Source organism: Mauremys mutica, unplaced genomic scaffold, assembly GCF_020497125.1.
Source record: "Mauremys mutica isolate MM-2020 ecotype Southern unplaced genomic scaffold, ASM2049712v1 Super-Scaffold_277, whole genome shotgun sequence".
Classification (NCBI taxonomy): domain Eukaryota; kingdom Metazoa; phylum Chordata; order Testudines; family Geoemydidae; genus Mauremys; species Mauremys mutica.
In genome coordinates this window covers 570,582-588,377 of record NW_025423355.1, presented here as the reverse complement: position 1 = coordinate 588,377, position 17,796 = coordinate 570,582, and the positions used below count along the sequence as shown (strand labels likewise).

Below are 17,796 nucleotides of genomic sequence, written 5' to 3'. Positions count from 1 at the left end.
GTCCCCTGCTCCCCCCCCACCCCCCAGCGGCCCCCCCACCCCGCCACTCACCTTGTCCTCCTCCCGCACCACGTACTGGGCCACCTTGAAGGAGCTGAGATACTCGTTCATGTTCTGCACGTCGGCGTCGTCGGTGGCGTCCTGGTTGCGGTCGAGCAGCCGGGCGATGGCCTCGTTGTCGTAGTGGATCACGCTGCTGTCCTCCTCCTTGTTCTCCCCTGGGGGGCCGGGCCCGCGTCAGGGCGGGGCGGGGGGCCCAGAGGCTGGAGTCTGGGGGGGCTCCCCTCCTCCGCCCCAAGCCCCGCCTCCGCCCCCCCGCTGTCCTCCAGGCTCCGCCCCCCTGGGATCGCAGGGCCCCCCCCCGTCCCTCAGCCTGGCCCCCCCCACCACAGCCATCCCCTCCCCCACCCCCTATCCCCCCACCCCCTATCCCCCAACCCCCGTCCCCCTCCCCAGCATCCCCCCTTATCCTTCCCCCCACAACAACCATCCCCTCCCCCACCCCCTATCCCCCAACCCCCGTCCCCCACACCAGCATCCCCCATCCCTCCCCCCCACAACAGCCATCACCTCCCCCACCCCCTATCCCCCGTCCCCCTCCCCAGCATCCCCCCCTATCCTTCCCCCCACAACAGCCATCCCCTCCCCCACCCCCTATCCCCCAACTCCCTTCCCAGGCAGCCCCACCTGTATCCCCCAACCCCCACTGGAGCCATCCCCTCCCCCACCCCTGTCAAGCCCTCCTCCCATCCCCCCGCCCACACACACACTCCCCCGCCCCGGCCGCCCCTCACCCTCGTTCTCGTCCTTGAAAAGCTCCTCGGTGCCGAATTTCAGGATGTCGTCCAGCTCCTGCTTGGACATGCTGCCGGCCTTGGAGCCCAGCCCCGGGCGCACCACCAGGTGGGTCAGCATCATCTTCCGCTTGGCCACCTGCGTGATGCGCTCCTCCACCGAGGCCCGCGTCACGAAGCGGTAGATCATCACCTTGTTGGCCTGGCCGATGCGGTGAGCCCGGCTGAAGGCCTGCGGGGCCGGGCGGGGGGGCGGGGGGTGAGACGCGGGGGGGCCGGTCTGGCTCCCCGGCCGGCCGGCCGTCTCCCCGTCCGCCTCCCCGTCCGCCCGACTGTCTCCCCAGCCGTCTGTCTGCCCACCCGACTGTCTCCCCGTCCGCCCGACTGTCTCCCCGGCCGTCTCCCCGGCCGCCCGACTGTCTCCCCGGCCGTCTCCCCGTCCGCCCGACTGTCTCCCCGTCCGCCCGACTGTCTCCCCGGCCGTCTCCCCGTCCGCCCGACTGTCTCCCCGTCCGCCTCCCCGTCCGCCCGACTGTCTCCCCAGCCGTCTGTCTGCCCACCCGACTGTCTCCCCGTCCGCCCGACTGTCTCCCCGGCCGTCTCCCCGGCCGCCCGACTGTCTCCCCGTCCGCCCGACTGTCTCCCCGGCCGTCTCCCCGTCCACCCGACTGTCTCCCCGTCCGTCTGTCTGTCCACCCGACTGTCTCCCCGGCTGTCTCCCCGTCCACCCGACTGTCTCCCCGTCCACCTGACCCATCCACCTGCCTCCCCGTCCGTCCAACCCGCCTCCCTCAGTCTGCCTGACCCACCCACCTGCCTCCCTGTCCACCCGTACGTCTGTCCATCCATCTGCCCGACCCATGCACCTGCCTCCCCGTCCGCCTGACCATCCACCCGCCTGCCTCCCCGTCCGCCTGACCATCCACCCGCCTGCCTCCCCGTCCGCCTGACCATCCACCCGCCTGCCTCCCCGTCCGCCTGACCATCCACCCACCTGCCTCCATCCATCCAACCCATGCACCTGCCTCCCCGTCCGCCTGACCATCTACCCGACTGTCTCCCCGTCCGCCTGACCATCCACCCGCCTGCCTCCCCGTCCGCCTGACCATCCACCCGCCTGCCTCCCCGTCCACCTGACCATCTACCCGCCTGCCTCCCCGTCCGCCTGACCATCCACCCGCCTGCCTCCCCGTCCGCCTGACCATCCACCCACCTGCCTCCATCCATCCAACCCATGCACCTGCCTCCCCGTCCGCCTGACCATCTACCCGACTGTCTCCCCGTCCGCCTGACCATCCACCCGCCTGCCTCCCCGTCCGCCTGACCATCCACCCGCCTGCCTCCCCGTCCACCTGACCATCCACCCACCTGCCTCCATCCATCCAACCCATGCACCTGCCTCCCCGTCCGCCTGACCATCTACCCGACTGTCTCCCCGTCCGCCTGACCATCCACCCGCCTGCCTCCCCGTCCGCCTGACCATCCAGCCACCTGCCTCCATCCATCCATCCAACCCACGCACCTGCCTCCCCGTCCGCCTGACCATCCACCCGCCTGCCTCCCCGTCCGCCTGACCATCCACCCGCCTGCCTCCCCGTCTGCCTGACCATCCACCTGCCTGCCTCCCCGTCCGCCTGTCCCCCACATCTGCCTGACCATCCACCCACCTCCCTCCATCCATCCAACCCACCCGCCTGCCTCCTCGTCCACCTGACCATCCACCCACCTGCCTCCCCGTCCGCCTGACCATCCACCCACCTGCCTCCATCCATCCAACCCATGCACCTGCCTCCCCGTCCGCCTGACCATCTACCCGACTGTCTCCCCGTCTGCCTGACCATCCACCCGCCTGCCTCCCCGTCCGCCTGACCATCCACCCGCCTGCCTCCCCGTCCGCCTGACCATCCACCCGCCTGCCTCCCCGTCCACCTGACCATCCACCCGCCTGCCTCCCCGTCCACCTGACCATCCACCCACCTGCCTCCATCCATCCAACCCATGCACCTGCCTCCCCGTCCGCCTGACCATCTACCCGACTGTCTCCCCGTCCACCTGACCATCCACCCGCCTGCCTCCCCGTCCGCCACTCTGTCTGTCTGTCCATGCAACTCCCTCCGTCCATCCACCTGACCATCCATCCGCCTCCCTCCACCCGACCCACCTGCCTCCCCATCCACCCAACCCTCCAGGCACCCAGGGATGCCGGTCTGTCCCTTCCCTCCCTCCCTCCCACCCCGTGACCCAGATCCACCCAGCCCATCTCAGAGGCAAACATCTACCTACCCCGTCCTCCATGGCAACTCTCTGCCTGAGTCTCCCCACCCACCCCTCCCCAGGGGACGCACCTGAATGTCGTTGTGGGGGTTCCAGTCGGAGTCGAAGATCACCACCGTGTCGGCGGTGGCCAGGTTAATGCCCAAGCCTCCCGCCCGGGTGGAGAGCAGGAAGCAGAACTGCTGGGCCCCGGGAGCTGGGGGAAGAGATCGCACGGGTCACACGGGGGAAATCCCGGCCTCCCGCACCGGCAAACCCCCCCCCCCGCCCCCGTAATCTGGATCTGGGAGCATCAAAGCTCTCGCTGTCTGGGGACCACGACCCTGGGCACTGGTGGGACTGGGGCAGAGGGGGCCGGGTTGGAATCTGCTCCCTGACGAGAGCAGGACACTAACGAACCAAACCGCCCGCAGCTGCCAACGCAAGTCTCCGCTACAGCTGACTCCCCGCGACCAGCCACGGGGGGGGTTCGCGCCGGCACCGGGATCGTGGGGCCCAGGCCGGAGGTGTCAGCTCACGCCGTCACCACCTCCCTGGGCGGCGCCTGGCGTGACGGACCCCCGATCTCAGTCCGGGGGGGGTCTGGGGAGGAGGAATCGTACCATTGAATCTGTCGATGGCCTCTTGCCGCAACGTCCCGGTGATCCCGCCGTCAATCCGCTCGTATTTGTAGCCTTCGTAGTCCAGGAAATCCTCCAGCAGGTCCAGCATTTTCGTCATCTGAGTGTCCAGGGGAGATCAGGGGGGTCAATACTGGGCTCCAAAAACATGGCTCCCTCGCCCGGTGCTGAGATGCGGCCACCTCTGGGGCGGGGCGGCTGGTTATCCAGGGACCCCTCGCCCGGTGCTGAGATGCGCCCACTTCTGGGGCAGGGCGGCCGGTTACCCAGGGACCCCTTGCCCGGCGCTGAGATGCGCCCACCTCTGGGGCGGGGCGGCCGGTTACCCAGGGACCCCTCGCCCGGCGCTGAGATGCGGCCACCTCTGGGGCGGGGCGGCCGGTTACCCAGGGACCCCTCGCCCGGCGCTGAGATGCGGCCACCTCTGGGGCGGGGCGGCCGGTTACCCAGGGACCCCTCGCCCGGCGCTGAGATGCGGCCACCTCTGGGGCGGGGCGGCTGGTTATCCAGGGACCCCTCGCCCGGCGCTGAGATGCGGCCACCTCTGGGGGGGGCGGCTGGTTACCCAGGGACCCCTCGCCCGACGCTGAGATGCGGCCACCTCTGGGGGGGGCGGCTGGTTACCCAGGGACCCCTCGCCCGGTGCTGAGATGCACCCACTTCTGGGGCAGGGCGGCCGGTTACCCAGGGACACCTCACCCAGCGCTGAGATGCGCCCACCTCTGGGGCGGGGCGGCCGGTTACCCAGGGACCCCTCGCCCGGCGCTGAGATGCAGCCACCTCTGGGGCGGGGCGGCCGGTTACCCAGGGACCCCTCACCCAGCGCTGAGATGCAGCCACCTCTGGGGCGGGGCGGCCGGTTACCCAGGGACCCCTCGCCCGGGGCTGAGATGCGGCCACCTCTGGGGTGGGGCGGCCGGTTACCCAGGGACACCTCACCCAGCGCTGAGATGCAGCCACCTCTGGGTTGGGGCGGCCGGTTACCCAGGGGCCCCTCGCCCGGCGCTGAGATGCGGCCACCTCTGGGGCGGGGCGGCTGATTATCCAGGGACCCCTCGCCCGGCGCTGAGATGCGGCCACCTCTGGGGGGGGGCGGCTGGTTACCCAGGGACCCCTCGCCCGGTGCTGAGATGCACCCACTTCTGGGGCAGGGCGGCCGGTTACCCAGGGACACCTCACCCAGCGCTGAGATGCAGCCACCTCTGGGGCGGGGCGGCCAGTTACCCAGGGACCCCTCACCCAGCGCTGAGATGCAGCCACCTCTGGGGCGGGGCGGCCGGTTACCCAGGGACCCCTCGCCCGGTGCTGAGATGCACCCACTTCTGGGGCAGGGCGGCCGGTTACCCAGGGACACCTCACCCAGCGCTGAGATGCAGCCACCTCTGGGGCGGGGCGGCCGGTTACCCAGGGACCCCTCACCCAGCGCTGAGATGCAGCCACCTCTGGGGCGGGGCGGCCGGTTACCCAGGGACCCCTCGCCCGGGGCTGAGATGCGGCCACCTCTGGGGTGGGGCGGCCGGTTACCCAGGGACACCTCACCCAGCGCTGAGATGCAGCCACCTCTGGGTTGGGGCGGCCGGTTACCCAGGGGCCCCTCGCCCGGCGCTGAGATGCGGCCACCTCTGGGCTGGCTGCAGCCCGTTTAACCCCCCATGGCCGTGCAGGAGTTTCAGACGGGACGCGAAGGAGGCTGTTGTATCCGTCTGGGAGGGGATTCAGTGGGCAGGATGGCAGTGCCCGGGGCTGGAACTCCCCAGAACGCCTGGGTTCGCAGCCTCCGACGCCCGGGGGTGGGGGGTTAATGACCCCGACGCCTTTGGGCATCGGAGCAAAGACCCAACGTCCGCGTCACCCGCACGAGGCGGTGAGGTCCCCCACAGAGCCAGGCCGACCCCACCGCGGCCGGCCCCTCACCTGGGAGAAGATCAGCACCCGGTGGCCCTGTTCCTTCAGCTTCCGCAGCATCTTCTGTAACAGCATCAGCTTGCCGGAGGATTTGATGAGGGCACCGCCCTCATAGGCGCCGCTCGGCAGCTTGGGGGACTCCTGGCAAGGCAAAGGCGGCAGCCGGTCAGCTCCGAAACCCGCCCCGGCTGGGGCTGATTCTCCGAAGGGGAGAGCTTTGGGACGGACCCCAGCCAGAGGGCGGGTAACGGGACGGAGACCGGCCCCCCGCAGCGTCAAATCCTCAGCCACAATGAAACAGCCCCGCCAAAAACCCCCATGGATTCCCTCCCCCACCTCATCCGTTTTTACATAAAATTCACCCCGTTTTTTTGACACCCGCCCCCAGGCCGCGCCCGCTAATTTTCCCCTCGTTCACTCGGGGCTCGGGTGCCGAACGCGGTAAAACCGCGGCAACGTTTGGTTTGCCCGAGAAGGTGCCATGTCGACAGGTTGCTTTAGAGGGAGCCTTTCCGGACCGAAATCGACGCCAAGTCGTAGAATGTGTCCCTGGGGCCTAATCTGCATATAAAGCTCCACCCAGCTCCGCTGACCCCGCCTCCTGGGGCCAAGCCCCTCCCTTTCGGGCTGAACCATGGTCTGCCTGACACGCCCCCCTGCATCCCTTGGACGGGCGGGACGTACCAACATCGTCCGGGGTACACTGGGGTCTCCCCAGACCTCCTCGCCTGGGACAGGCGGGACGTACCAACGCACCCTCCGGGGTACACCGGGGTCTCCCCAGACTCCCCCACTACCCCTGGGACGGGCGGAACGTACCAATGCACCCACACCCTCCGGGATACACTGGGGTCTCCCCAGACACCCCCCTCCCCCGGGGACAGGCGGGACGTACCAACACACCCACACCCTCCGGGATACACTGGGGTCTCCCCAGACCCCCCTCCCCCGGGGACAGGCGGGACGTACCAACACACCCACATCCTCCGGGGTACACCGGGGTCTCCCCAGACTCCCCCCCTCCCCCGGGGACAGGCGGGACGTACCAACACACCCACATCCTCCGGGGTACACGGGGGTCTCCCCAGACTCCCCCCCTCCCCCGGGGACAGGCGGGACGTACCAACACACCCACATCCTCCGGGGTACACGGGGGTCTCCCCAGACTCCCCCCCTCCCCCGGGGACAGGCGGGACGTACCATCGCAGCCACGGGGAAGAGGTAGGGATGGTTGCAGCACTTCTTGAGGTCCATCATGATGTTGAGCAGGGAGACCTGGTTTCCGCCCCCCCGGGAGTTGAGGGCCTCGAAGTTGCGGGTCAGGATGTATTTGTAGTATTTCCTGAGCGGGGAGCGGGAGGGAGGGTGAGGCTGGGCCCTGCGACCGCCCCCCCAGCGCCTGCTCCCCTGGGACCCTGATGCCCAGCCTGGCTCCCAGCCCCCCCTGCTCTGACCCACCAGCCCCCGGCTCCTCTTCCAGAGCTGGGGAGAGAACCCAGGAGTCCTGGCTCCCAGCCCCCCCTGCTCTGACCCACCAGCCCCCACTCCCCTCCCAGAGCTGGGGAGAGAACCCAGGAGTCCTGGCTCCCTGCCCCCGCTGCTCTGACCCACCAGCCCCCACTCCCCTCCCAGAGCTGGGGAGAGAACCCAGGAGTCCTGGCTCCCAGCCCCCCCTGCTCTAACTCACCAGCCCCCACTCCCCTCCCAGAGCCAGGGAGAGAACCCAGGAGTCCTGGCTCCCAGCCCCCGCTGCTCTGACCCACCAGCCTCCACTCCCCTCCCAGAGCCGGGGAGAGAACCCAGGAGTCCTGGCCCCCAGCCCCACCTCCTGCAGCACAGTGCCCCCTAGTGCCGCCCTGGAGCCAGCCCTGCCTGCCGGGGGGGGAGAGCCCCGTGCTGAGCCCCCCAGCGCCCCCCCCCGGGGCACTGGCCCTTCAGCTGGCCCGCCCACCCCCGAGGGGCCCCTCCCCGGCCAGGGGCCGTTACTTCTGCATGGGGCTGAGCTCCACGCGGACGATCAGCTCCGTCTTGGCCGGCATGTTCTTGAAGACGTCGGCCTTGAGGCGCCGCAGCATGTGGGGGCCGAGCAGGTCGTGCAGCTTCTTGATCTGGTCTTCCTTGGAGATGTCGGCAAACTCCTCCAGGAAGCCCTCCAGGTTACTGCGGGGGGCGGGCGGGCGGGGCCGGGTTAGCCTGCAGCCCCCCCCGCCAGCCCGCGCCCCACAGCACAGCACCCCCCAACCCCACTCCTCCCGGTGTCCCCAGGCCCATCCTGCTTCACTCGGGGGATCGGACCCACGGGGCCAGCAGAGCACGCCACCGACCTTTCAGGCGCCGCCGTGCGTGGGAGGTCCCATGCTCCTAGGGGTCGTGGGGTGACTTCCCCCCCCCAAAAAAACCAAGCCAACCAGTGGGGGGGGTGAATCGGGGGGGGGTGTCTCCTTGAGCTGGGGGCATGTGCCAGGAAGGGGGGTGGAGTGAAATTCCCAGGGCGAGGCTGCGTCCCCGCAGGGGGCGGGGCGGGGGGTCTCCCGTGGGGCGGGCAGGGGGGGCTGACGTACTTGAAGCGCTCCGGCGTCAGGAAGTTGAGGAGGTGGAAAAGCTCCTCCAGGTTGTTCTGCAGCGGCGTCCCCGTCAGCAGCAGCTTGTGGTCGATCTTGTAACCGTTCAGCACCCTGAAAAACTGGGAGGGGCGCGCGGGTGGGGGGGGTGTCAGGGGCTCGCAGAAAATGGGGGGGGGGGCAGCCCGAGGGTCCTCCGCAGGGAGCTCAGAGAGCTCGGCAACCCAGCAGAGAAAGAGCTGAAGCCACCAGCCCCCGCTCTCCTCCCAGGGCCGGGGAGAGAACCCAGGAGTCCTGGCTCCCAGCCCCCCCTGCTCTAACCACCAGCCCCCACTGCCCTCCCAGAGCCGGGGAGAGAACCCAGGAGTCCTGGCTCCCAGCCCCCCCTGCTCTAACCCACCAGCCCCCACTCCCCTCCCAGAGCCGGGGAGAGAACCCAGGAGTCCTGGCTCCCAGCCCCCCCTGCTCTAACCCACCAGCCCCCACTCCCCTCCCAGAGCCGGGGAGAGAACCCAGGAGTCCTGGCTCCCAGCCCCCCCCGCTCCCCGCCCCGTGCCCGTACCTTGGACTGGTTGTTCTTCAGCCGATGAGCCTCGTCCACCACCAGGCAGGCCCAGCGGATGGAGCCCAGCGCCGCCTGGTCGATGGTGACCAGCTCGTAGGACGTGAGCAGCACGTGAAACTTCACCTGAGCTTCCCTCTGCGGGGAAAGGCCGGGCCGGGTGAGCGGGGGGGGGGCGGCAGCCGGGACCCCCGCCGGGGGCCTGGGGGCTAACGAGCCGGAGACCCCGAGCCACAGGCCAGTGGGCAGCCGACTCGGCGATCCCCAGCCCCTGCCCGGCCTCAGCGCCCTGCACGCCCCGCGCACCAGGAGACACCGGCACAGACGGGTGATGGGAGCTGACAAAGAACCCAGGAGTCCTGGCTCCCAGCAGCCCCTGCTCTAACCACCAGGCCCCGCTCCCCTCCCAGAGCCGGGGAGAGAACCCAGGAGTCCTGGCTCCCAGCCCCCCCTGCTCTGACCCACCAGCCCCTGCTCCCCTCCCAGAGCCGGGGAGAGAACCCAGGAGTCCTGGCTCCCAGCCCCCCCTGCTCTAACCCACCAGCCCCCACTCCCTCCCAGAGGAGAGAACCCAGGAGTCCTGGCTCCCAGCCCCCCCTGCTCTGACCCACCAGCCCCCACTCCGCTCCCTGAGCCGGGGAGAGAACCCAGGAGTCCTGGCTCCCAGCCCCCGCTGCACTAACCCACCAGCCCCCACTGCCCTCCCAGAGCCGGGGAGAGAACCCAGGAGTCCTGGCTCCCAGCCCCCCCTGCTCTAACCCACCAGCCCCCACTCGCCTCCCTGAGCCGGGGAGAGAACCCAGGAGTCCTGGCTCCCAGCCCCCGCTGCACTAACCCACCAGCCCCCACTGCCCTCCCAGAGCCGGGGAGAGAACCCAGGCGTCCTGGCTCCCCTGCCCAATGAGAACCACCGGGCACACGTGGCTCGGGGGGGGGGGGGTGTCTCGCCTTCATCTTGAAAGCCTTCTTCCCGCCCTTCATGGCGTTGTCCTCGAAGGAGAACTCGTTCTCGCGGATGATGGAGCGACTGTCCTTGTCGCCCGTGTACGTCACCACGTAGAACTTGGGCGCCCACATCTGGAACTCCCGCTCCCAGTTGATGATGGTGGAGAGCGGGGCGCTGACCAGGAAGGGGCCTTTGGTGTGACCCTGGGCAGAGAGAGACACCCGGGGGGTTAGGGGGCAGAGAAAAGAGCGGGTGGGTACCCAGGGACGCTGAGATGCGCCCACCTCTGGGGCGGGGCGGCCGGTTACCCGGGGACCCCTCGCCCGGCGCTGAGATGCGCCCACCTCTGGGGCGGGGCGGCCGGTGACCCAGGGACCCCTCGCCTGGCGCTGAGATGCGCCCACCTCTGGGGCGGGGCGGCCAGTTACCCAGGGACCCCTCGCCCGGCGCTGAGATGCGGCCACCTCTGGGGCGGGGCAGCCGGTGACCCAGGGACCCCTCGCCCGGTGCCGAGATGCAGCCACCTCTGGGGCGGGGCGGCCGGTGACCCAGGGACCCCTCGCCTGGCGCTGAGATGCGGCCACCTCTGGGGCGGGGCGGCCGGTGACCCAGGGACCCCTCGCCCGGCGCTGAGATGCAGCCACCTCTGGGGCGGGGCGGCCGGTTACCCAGGGACCCCTCGCCCGGCGCTGAGATGCAGCCACCTCTGGGGCGGGGCGGCCGGTTACCCAGGGACCCCTCGCCCGGCGCCGAGATGCGCCCAGCTCTGGGGCGGGGCGGGGCGACGTTACCTCCTTGTAGAGGGAGTAGAGGAAGACGATGGTCTGGATGGTCTTGCCGAGCCCCATCTCGTCGGCCAGGATGGTGTCGGTGCCCTGGGCCCAGGAGAAGCGCAGCCAGTTGAGCCCCTCCAGCTGGTACATGTGCAGGGTCCCGCCCGTGGAGGTGATGAACCGCGGCTGCGTCTCGTACTTCACCGTGGGCTGCAGGGCGAGGGGGGGAGCCGGTGACGGGGGGCACAAGGGATCACACCGGGCCCGCCCCACAGGTCACGCACTTACAGCGCTCCTAAGCACCCGCCAACCCACAGAAACCATCCCAGCCACAAACCTACACACACACACACACAGTCAGTGACCCACCGTCCCACTCACAAACCTCACACACACACACACACAGTCAGTGACCCACCGTCCCACCCACAAACCTACACACAGAGTCAGTGACCCACTGTCCCACTCACAAACCTCACACACACATACAGTCAGTGACCCACCGTCCCACCCACAAACCTCACACACACACACACGTCAGTGACCCACCGTCCCACCCACAAACCAACACACACACGAGTCAGTGACCCACCGTCCCACCCACAAACCAACACACACAGTCAGTGACCCACCGTCCCACCCACAAACCTCACACACACACACACACACACACACACACAGAGTCAGTGACCCACCGTCCCACCCACAAACCTACACACAGAGTCAGTGACCCACTGTCCCACTCACAAACCTCACACACACACACACACACATCAGTGACCCACCGTCCCACCTACAAACCAACACACACACAGTCAGTGACCCACCGTCCCACCCACAAACCTACACACACACACACACAGAGTCAGTGACCCACCGTCCCACCCACAAACCTACACACACACACACAGTCAGTGACCCAGCATCCCACACACAAACCTACATATACACACATACAGACACAGAGCGACCCACTGTCCCATACAAACCTACACAAACATATTCAGACACAAAAAGTCAGTGACCCACCATCCCACCCACAAACCTATACACAAACCTACACACACACACACACACACACACACACAGAGTCAGTGACCCACCATCCCACGCACAAATCTATACACAAACCTACACACACACACACAGTTAGTGACCCACCATCCCACCCACAAACCTATACACACACCTACACACACACACACACACACACACACAGAGTCAGTGACCCCCCCCCCCCCCACACTCCTATCACCGAGCCCCATTCAGTTCTCCACCACAGGAACCCCCTGGGATCCCAGCTCCTGGGCGCCTCCAGCATCCGACTCCCCCTCCACAAAACCGGGGGGGGTGGGTGCGCGGCATGGGACACCCCCCCCCCCCCCAGACACACACTCACGTCGTTGGTGGGGGAGTTCGGGGGGCCCTCCGGCGGCAGCTCCTTCTTCTTCTTCTTGTACCTGCGGGGCTGGGCCGGATCCTCGCCCATGATCAGCTCCCTGGGCGGGGGAGAGCCGGGTTAGGAACCCCCCGGGCTCCGGGCCCCCCCGCCGCGGCAGGGAATCGGCGAGGCGAGCCGTGGGGCAGAGGGTGCCGGCCGGCGAGCCGCACCCCACGCTGAGAGACGCCGCCGGCCCCCTCCGCCGCCGGATGGAGAAACCGGTTCGGTTTTTTTCCCGCCCCCCTCCGGAGCTCGGCTGCGCCGGCGGTTTTAGCCGACCGCCGGGGCTGGGGCGGTTTCCGGCCCCCCCGCGGCGGGTACCTGTGTCTCCAGTAGGCGTGCTTGTGGAAGTCGAAGTCGGGGACGGCCATCTCGTCCTCCTCCCACGTGGACTGGTCGTAGGGCAGGTCGCGCCACTTCACCAGGTAGTGGTAGGTCCCCTTCTTGTCGATGCTGCCGGGGAGGGAGGGAGCCGGTGAGCGCCGGGGCGGGGAGCGCCGGAGGGGGCTGCGCGGCTCCGGGCCCTCGGCCGACGGCTCCCCCCCGCCCGGTGCCCAGTGCGGTGCCGGGGGCCGGAAACGAGGGGCCCCAGCTCTCGGCGGGGGGCACCCGGGGCCGCGGCCCGGCCCACCTGTGGTTGATGATGCGGTGGATGGCCATCCACTCGGGCTTGATGCCGTAGCGGTAGAAGCGCTCCTCCATCTGGGCGTAGAGCGGGTCCTTGCTCTTCCGCTTCTCGCTCTTGCCGTCGTCCTCGCCGGAGCCGTAGTCCAGCGGCGGCGGCTCGTCCATGTCGTTCTTGCGCTGGTAGTTGCGGTACATCACCAGGTGGAAGATCTCCAGCTGGCCGGGGAGAGCCGGGGGGGGGTGAGGCGCTCGGCCGGCCGGGCCCGGGGGCGCGTACCCCCGTGCGCCCCAACACCCCCCACACCCTGCGCCCTCCCACCCCCACCCACCCCCCAGTACCCCCCGTGCGCCCCAACACCCCCACAGCCCACCCTGCGCCCTCCCACCCCCACCCACCCCCCAGTACCCCCCACGGCCCCATGCGCCCCAACACCCCCACAGCCCACCCTGCGCCCTCCCACCCCCACCCACCCCCCAGTACCCCCCACGGCCCCATGCGCCCCAACACCCCCCAGCCCATCCTGCAACCCCCCCACACACCCCCATGTGCCCCCAGCCCACCCCACGCCCCCACACACCCAAGTGCCTCCATGCACCCCCCAGCCCACCCCACGCCCCCACACACCCAAGTGCCTCCATGCACCCCCCAGCCCACCCCACGCCCCCACACACCCAAGTGCCTCCATGCACCCCCCAGCCCACCCCACGCCCCCACACACCCTTATGCACCCCCCAGCCCACCCTGCGCCCTCACACCCCCCATGCACCCCAACACCCCCAGCCCCCACACCCCCATGTGTCCCCAGACACACCCAGGCGCCCCCCAGCCCACTCTGTGCCTCCATGCACCCCCATGCGCCCCCTAGCCCGGCCCGCGCCCCCACCTCCCCATGTGCCCCCTATCCCCCCTTTGCCCCCCCACACCCCCATGTGCCCCCCGTCCCCCCCCACACCCCCATGCGCCCCCCAGGCCCCCCCACAAGAAGTACCTGCAGCTCCTTGGCCCAGGAGCAGTGCCAGTAGGACTGGCCGACCCACTTGACGAAGAACTCCCGCTCCGAGCGCCCCTGCAGCGCCTTGGGCGAGGGCTCGGCCGGGGCGGCGTCGGGCGGCCGGGGCACCAGCACGGGCGGGGGCGGCTCCCCCCAGCGCCAGTGCAGGATCTTCTGGACCCGGCCCTTCAGCACGGGGCACTGCGGAGGGGCGGGGGGAGAGTCAGGCCCGACACGCTCCCCCCCCCCACCCCCACCTGGGCACCGGGTCCCGCTCGGATTCAGCACCAGCTCCCCCGAGCCCCCCAGAGTCTGCTGCCCCATAGCGCTCTGGGCAGGACTCCACTTCCTGTCCTAAAAAGGCCCGGTTAGGTTTGGCCATCCTCCCTCGGAACAGCTGATGTGCCCCGCCCCAGAGGTGGCCGCATCTCGGCGCCGGGCGAGGGGTCCCTGGGTAACCGGCCGCCCCGCCCCAGAGGTGGGCGCATCTCAGCGCCGGGCGAGGGGTCCCTGGGTAACCGGCCGCCCCGCCCCAGAGGTGGCCGCATCTCGGCGCCGGGCGAGGGGTCCCTGGGTAACCGGCCGCCCCGCCCCAGAGGTGGGCTCATCTCAGCGCTGGGCGAGGGGTCCCTGGGTAACCGGCCGCCCCGCCCCAGAGGTGGCTGCATCTCAGCGCCGGGCAAGGGGTCCCTGGGTATCCGGCCGCCCCGCCCCAGAGGTGGCTGCATCTCAGCGCCGGGCGAGGGGTCCCTGGGTAACCGGCCGCCCCGCCCCAGAGGTGGCTGCATCTCAGCACCGGGCGAGGGGTCCCTGGGTAACCGGCCGCCCCGCCCCAGAGGTGGCTGCATCTCAGCGCCGGGCGAGGGGTCCCTGGGTAACCGGCCGCCCCGCCCCAGAGGTGGCTGCATCTCAGCGCCGGGCGAGGGGTCCCCGGGTAACCGGCCGCCCCGCCCCAGAGGTGGGCGCATCTCAGCGCTGGGCGAGGGGTCCCTGGGTAACCGGCCGCCCCGCCCCAGAGGTGGGCGCATCTCAGCGCCGGGCGAGGGGTCCCTGGGTAACCGGCCGCCCCGCCCCAGAGGTGGCTGCATCTCTGCTCGATTTTTCCAGCTCTCCCCACACGCACGAACGCCCAGTCTCCCTGGGATCCCGCGGGACGATGCTGCGATCTCCACGCGGCGCCTTTCCCCTCGGAGCTCAGCCCGGGGAGGCCAGCAGGGGGGGGGGTCTCCCTACCGTGCAGCGGGGGCAGAGCCATTCGCCGTTGGGGATCTCGGGCAGCGGCGGGTTGAGGCAGTGGATGTGGTAGGAGGAGATGCAGGCGTCACAGCAGAGCAGCTCCCCGCCGTCCTTGCAGACCCGGCAGTACTCCATGTGGTCGTCCTCCTCCTCCTTCTCGCCTTCCTCCTCCAGCTCCTCCTCGTACTCCTCGTCTTCCTCCTTGGCTTCCCACTGCACCCCCTCCTTCTCCTGCGGGGGGGCGGGCGGGCGGGGGGGCGGGTGAGACGGGCGCGGCCGAGAGCGCGCGAGCCACACGCAGGCGCCCGGGTAGGGACCCGGCACCAGACAGGGACCCAGCGCCCAGCGGGACGCACCCCCAGGCAGGGACCCGGCACCAGGCAGGGACCTTACCCCAGGCAGGGACCCGGCGCCCAGCGGGACGCACCCCCAGGCAGGGATCCGACCCCAGGAGCCCAGCGGGACGCACCCCCGGGCAGGGATCCGACCCCAGGAGCCCAGCGGGACGCACCCCCGGGCAGGAACCCGACCCCAGGAGCCCAGCGGGACGCACGCCCGGGCAGGGACCCGACCCCAGGAGCCCAGCGGGACGCACGCCCGGGCAGGGACCCGACCCCAGGAGCCCAGCGGGACGCACGCCCGGGCAGGGATCCGACCCCAGGAGCCCAGCGGGACGCACGCCCAGGCAGGGACCCAGCGCCCAGCGGGACGCACCCCCGGGCAGGGACCCGACCCCAGGAGCCCAGCGGGACGCACCCCCGGGCAGGGACCCGACCCCAGGAGCCCAGCGGGACGCACCCCCGGGCAGGGATCCGACCCCAGGAGCCCAGCGGGACGCACCCCCGGGCAGGGACCCGACCCCAGGAGCCCAGCGGGACGCACCCCCGGGCAGGGACCCGACCCCAGGAGCCCAGCGGGACGCACCCCCGGGCAGGGACCCGGCACCAGGCGGGGACCCGGCGCCCAGCGGGACGCACCCCCACGCAGGGACCCGACCCCAGGAGCCCAGCGGGACGCACCCCCAGGCAGGGATCCGACCCCAGGAGCCCAGCGGGACGCACCCCCGGGCAGGGATCCGACCCCAGGAGCCCAGCGGGACGCACCCCCGGGCAGGGAACCGACCCCAGGAGCCCAGCGGGACGCACCCCCAGGCAGGGATCCGACCCCAGGAGCCCAGCGGGACGCACCCCCGGGCAGGGATCCGACCCCAGGAGCCCAGCGGGACGCACGCCCGGGCAGAGATCAATAGCCTCTCTCAGAGAAAGCCGGATTCTCTTCTCGAGCAGCCTGCCCAGGGAAACCGAGTCAGGCCGGCCGGTTTGGCAGCCGCCGCCAGCCATCTGGGTCGTGCCAGGCCTCCAAACGCCCCGGGCCCTCCCGGGACAGGCGGCGGGGGTCTCTACGGGGCACAGGGACGGTACCTAGGCGGGCAGGGGGGCGGGGAGCGGCCAGGGGGCGGCTTACACAGTGGGGACAGCTCCATTTGCCCTCCGGCGCCTTGTCGAGTTCGGGGTCCAGACAGACCAGGTGGTAGGCCCGGGGGCAGGTGTCGCAGAGGATGATCTCGCCGCCCTGCTGGCACACCTCGCAGTAGTCCTGGTGGTCCGTCTCGTAGCCGTCCACCTCCTCCTCGCCGGGCACTGGCAGGGGACGGAAGAACAGACGCTGCAGACGGGCGGCGCCCCGACCCCGCGCCGGTCCCGCAGGCCAGGAACCGGGTTTAAGCCCTCGGCGAGGTCGGGATCCCCCACCCCAGCCCAGAAGTGCCCCAATCGCTGCGGGCCTGAGGAAACTCTCTTTTCCCCACGTCGGGTCAGTCGGAACAATCTCTTTGGCGATTTTCTAAAGCTCCGGTTTCGATTTCGAACCAAAGAACTGAAACTCCAGATTTCTCCCTGTCCCATGAATATTTCCGAGGGTTCAAGTTTTTGGTTTTGAATCGGGACGAAAACTTGACCTCTCAAAAAACCCAATCGGGAACTGAACAATCAGAATTATTTTTGCCCCCCGTTTCGGGACGATCCAAATGATTCATTTGGAGAATCTCATCACGGTTCGCTTCAATCCCGAGCTCTTGTTTCGGCCCCGGCCCTAATGCGCTCAGATTTCTGAACAAAAAGTTGTTTCCGACTGGAACTTTTCATTTCGACGGTTTCAAACCCCCCCGGCCTTGGGATTTTGTTCCAGTCGGAAACATTCCCCGAGCCCGACCTGTGCGGAACGCTTTTGGATTTCACAAATCGGCGCTTTCCGACGATGAAGAAATGATTCATCGAAAGATTCCCGCTCGGGTCTACTGTCCGTACCAGGAGCAGAGGAAATCTGGCTGGACGGAGGACACGGGAGTCCTGCACTCTATCCCTGGCTGCGCCACGGCTCAGCTGCGTTAAGTCACTTCCTCTGTGCCTCAGTTCCCCCACTTAGCCTCTATCTATTCCGGGCTTCTCTACATGCTAATTAACTAAAAATAATCATAATAATCGATTTTAAAAACCCCAATTTGAAGTGTGAAATTTACCAAAACAAGCTAGAAACCCACTGAACCGGGACACAGGAGACCTGGGTTCTGTGCCCAGCTTGGCACTGGGCAATTTGCCGCCTCGTGCCTCAGTTTCCCTTTCTCTAAATGGACCTAATGACCCCGATCTCCTGTGGCGAGCACTTTGAGATCTGCTGTTGGAAAGCGCTCGGTAAGCGTTAAAGTCTGTTATTATAGGGAGTGGAGACGCTCTGGTGCAACCACTCAAATTCCTTCACGGACGCGTCCCCCAGGAGGTCAGACGAGATACCACGATCCCTCCCCGGCCTCGGAACAGGCCGTCAGGGCGGGGGGGCAGCCTCTCACCATGCATCTGCGCGGCGCCCAGCACCACGGGCCCCCGATCCTGGATTGGGATTGCGGAGATCGCTGTAACACAAGAACAATCGGAGACTGCATCACTGGCGTCCCCCCCCAGGCTGGCTCAGGGGGGCGGGGAATGGGGCAGGGGCCTGTCCCCTCTTGGGGGCGCCGGCTCCCCTCCGGCCCCAGGGCGGGGACTGGCTGGCACAGGGGGGCGGGGAAC

General features: G+C 69.1%; 1 protein-coding gene across 7 annotated transcripts in view; it reads right to left on the bottom strand.

Moving 5' to 3' along the window:
* Positions 1 to 17,796, bottom strand: part of CHD3 (chromodomain helicase DNA binding protein 3) — a 63,325-nt gene that overhangs the window by 14,134 nt on the left and 31,395 nt on the right. For all 7 annotated transcript variants that reach the window (XM_045001482.1, XM_045001484.1, XM_045001487.1 and 4 more), the window contains 18 exons: positions 17,577 to 17,639; positions 16,196 to 16,371; positions 14,729 to 14,962; positions 13,493 to 13,696; positions 12,508 to 12,719; positions 12,198 to 12,329; positions 11,835 to 11,934; positions 10,454 to 10,645; positions 9,665 to 9,865; positions 8,717 to 8,854; positions 8,155 to 8,276; positions 7,580 to 7,753; positions 6,794 to 6,935; positions 5,603 to 5,734; positions 3,671 to 3,788; positions 3,140 to 3,264; positions 795 to 1,026; positions 52 to 218 (listed from right to left, as the gene is read on the bottom strand). In XM_045001482.1, the coding sequence (XP_044857417.1) occupies positions 52 to 218; positions 795 to 1,026; positions 3,140 to 3,264; positions 3,671 to 3,788; positions 5,603 to 5,734; positions 6,794 to 6,935; positions 7,580 to 7,753; positions 8,155 to 8,276; positions 8,717 to 8,854; positions 9,665 to 9,865; positions 10,454 to 10,645; positions 11,835 to 11,934; positions 12,198 to 12,329; positions 12,508 to 12,719; positions 13,493 to 13,696; positions 14,729 to 14,962; positions 16,196 to 16,371; positions 17,577 to 17,639 (2,864 nt within the window). The remainder of the gene's footprint in view (positions 1 to 51; positions 219 to 794; positions 1,027 to 3,139; positions 3,265 to 3,670; positions 3,789 to 5,602; positions 5,735 to 6,793; positions 6,936 to 7,579; positions 7,754 to 8,154; positions 8,277 to 8,716; positions 8,855 to 9,664; positions 9,866 to 10,453; positions 10,646 to 11,834; positions 11,935 to 12,197; positions 12,330 to 12,507; positions 12,720 to 13,492; positions 13,697 to 14,728; positions 14,963 to 16,195; positions 16,372 to 17,576; positions 17,640 to 17,796) is intronic.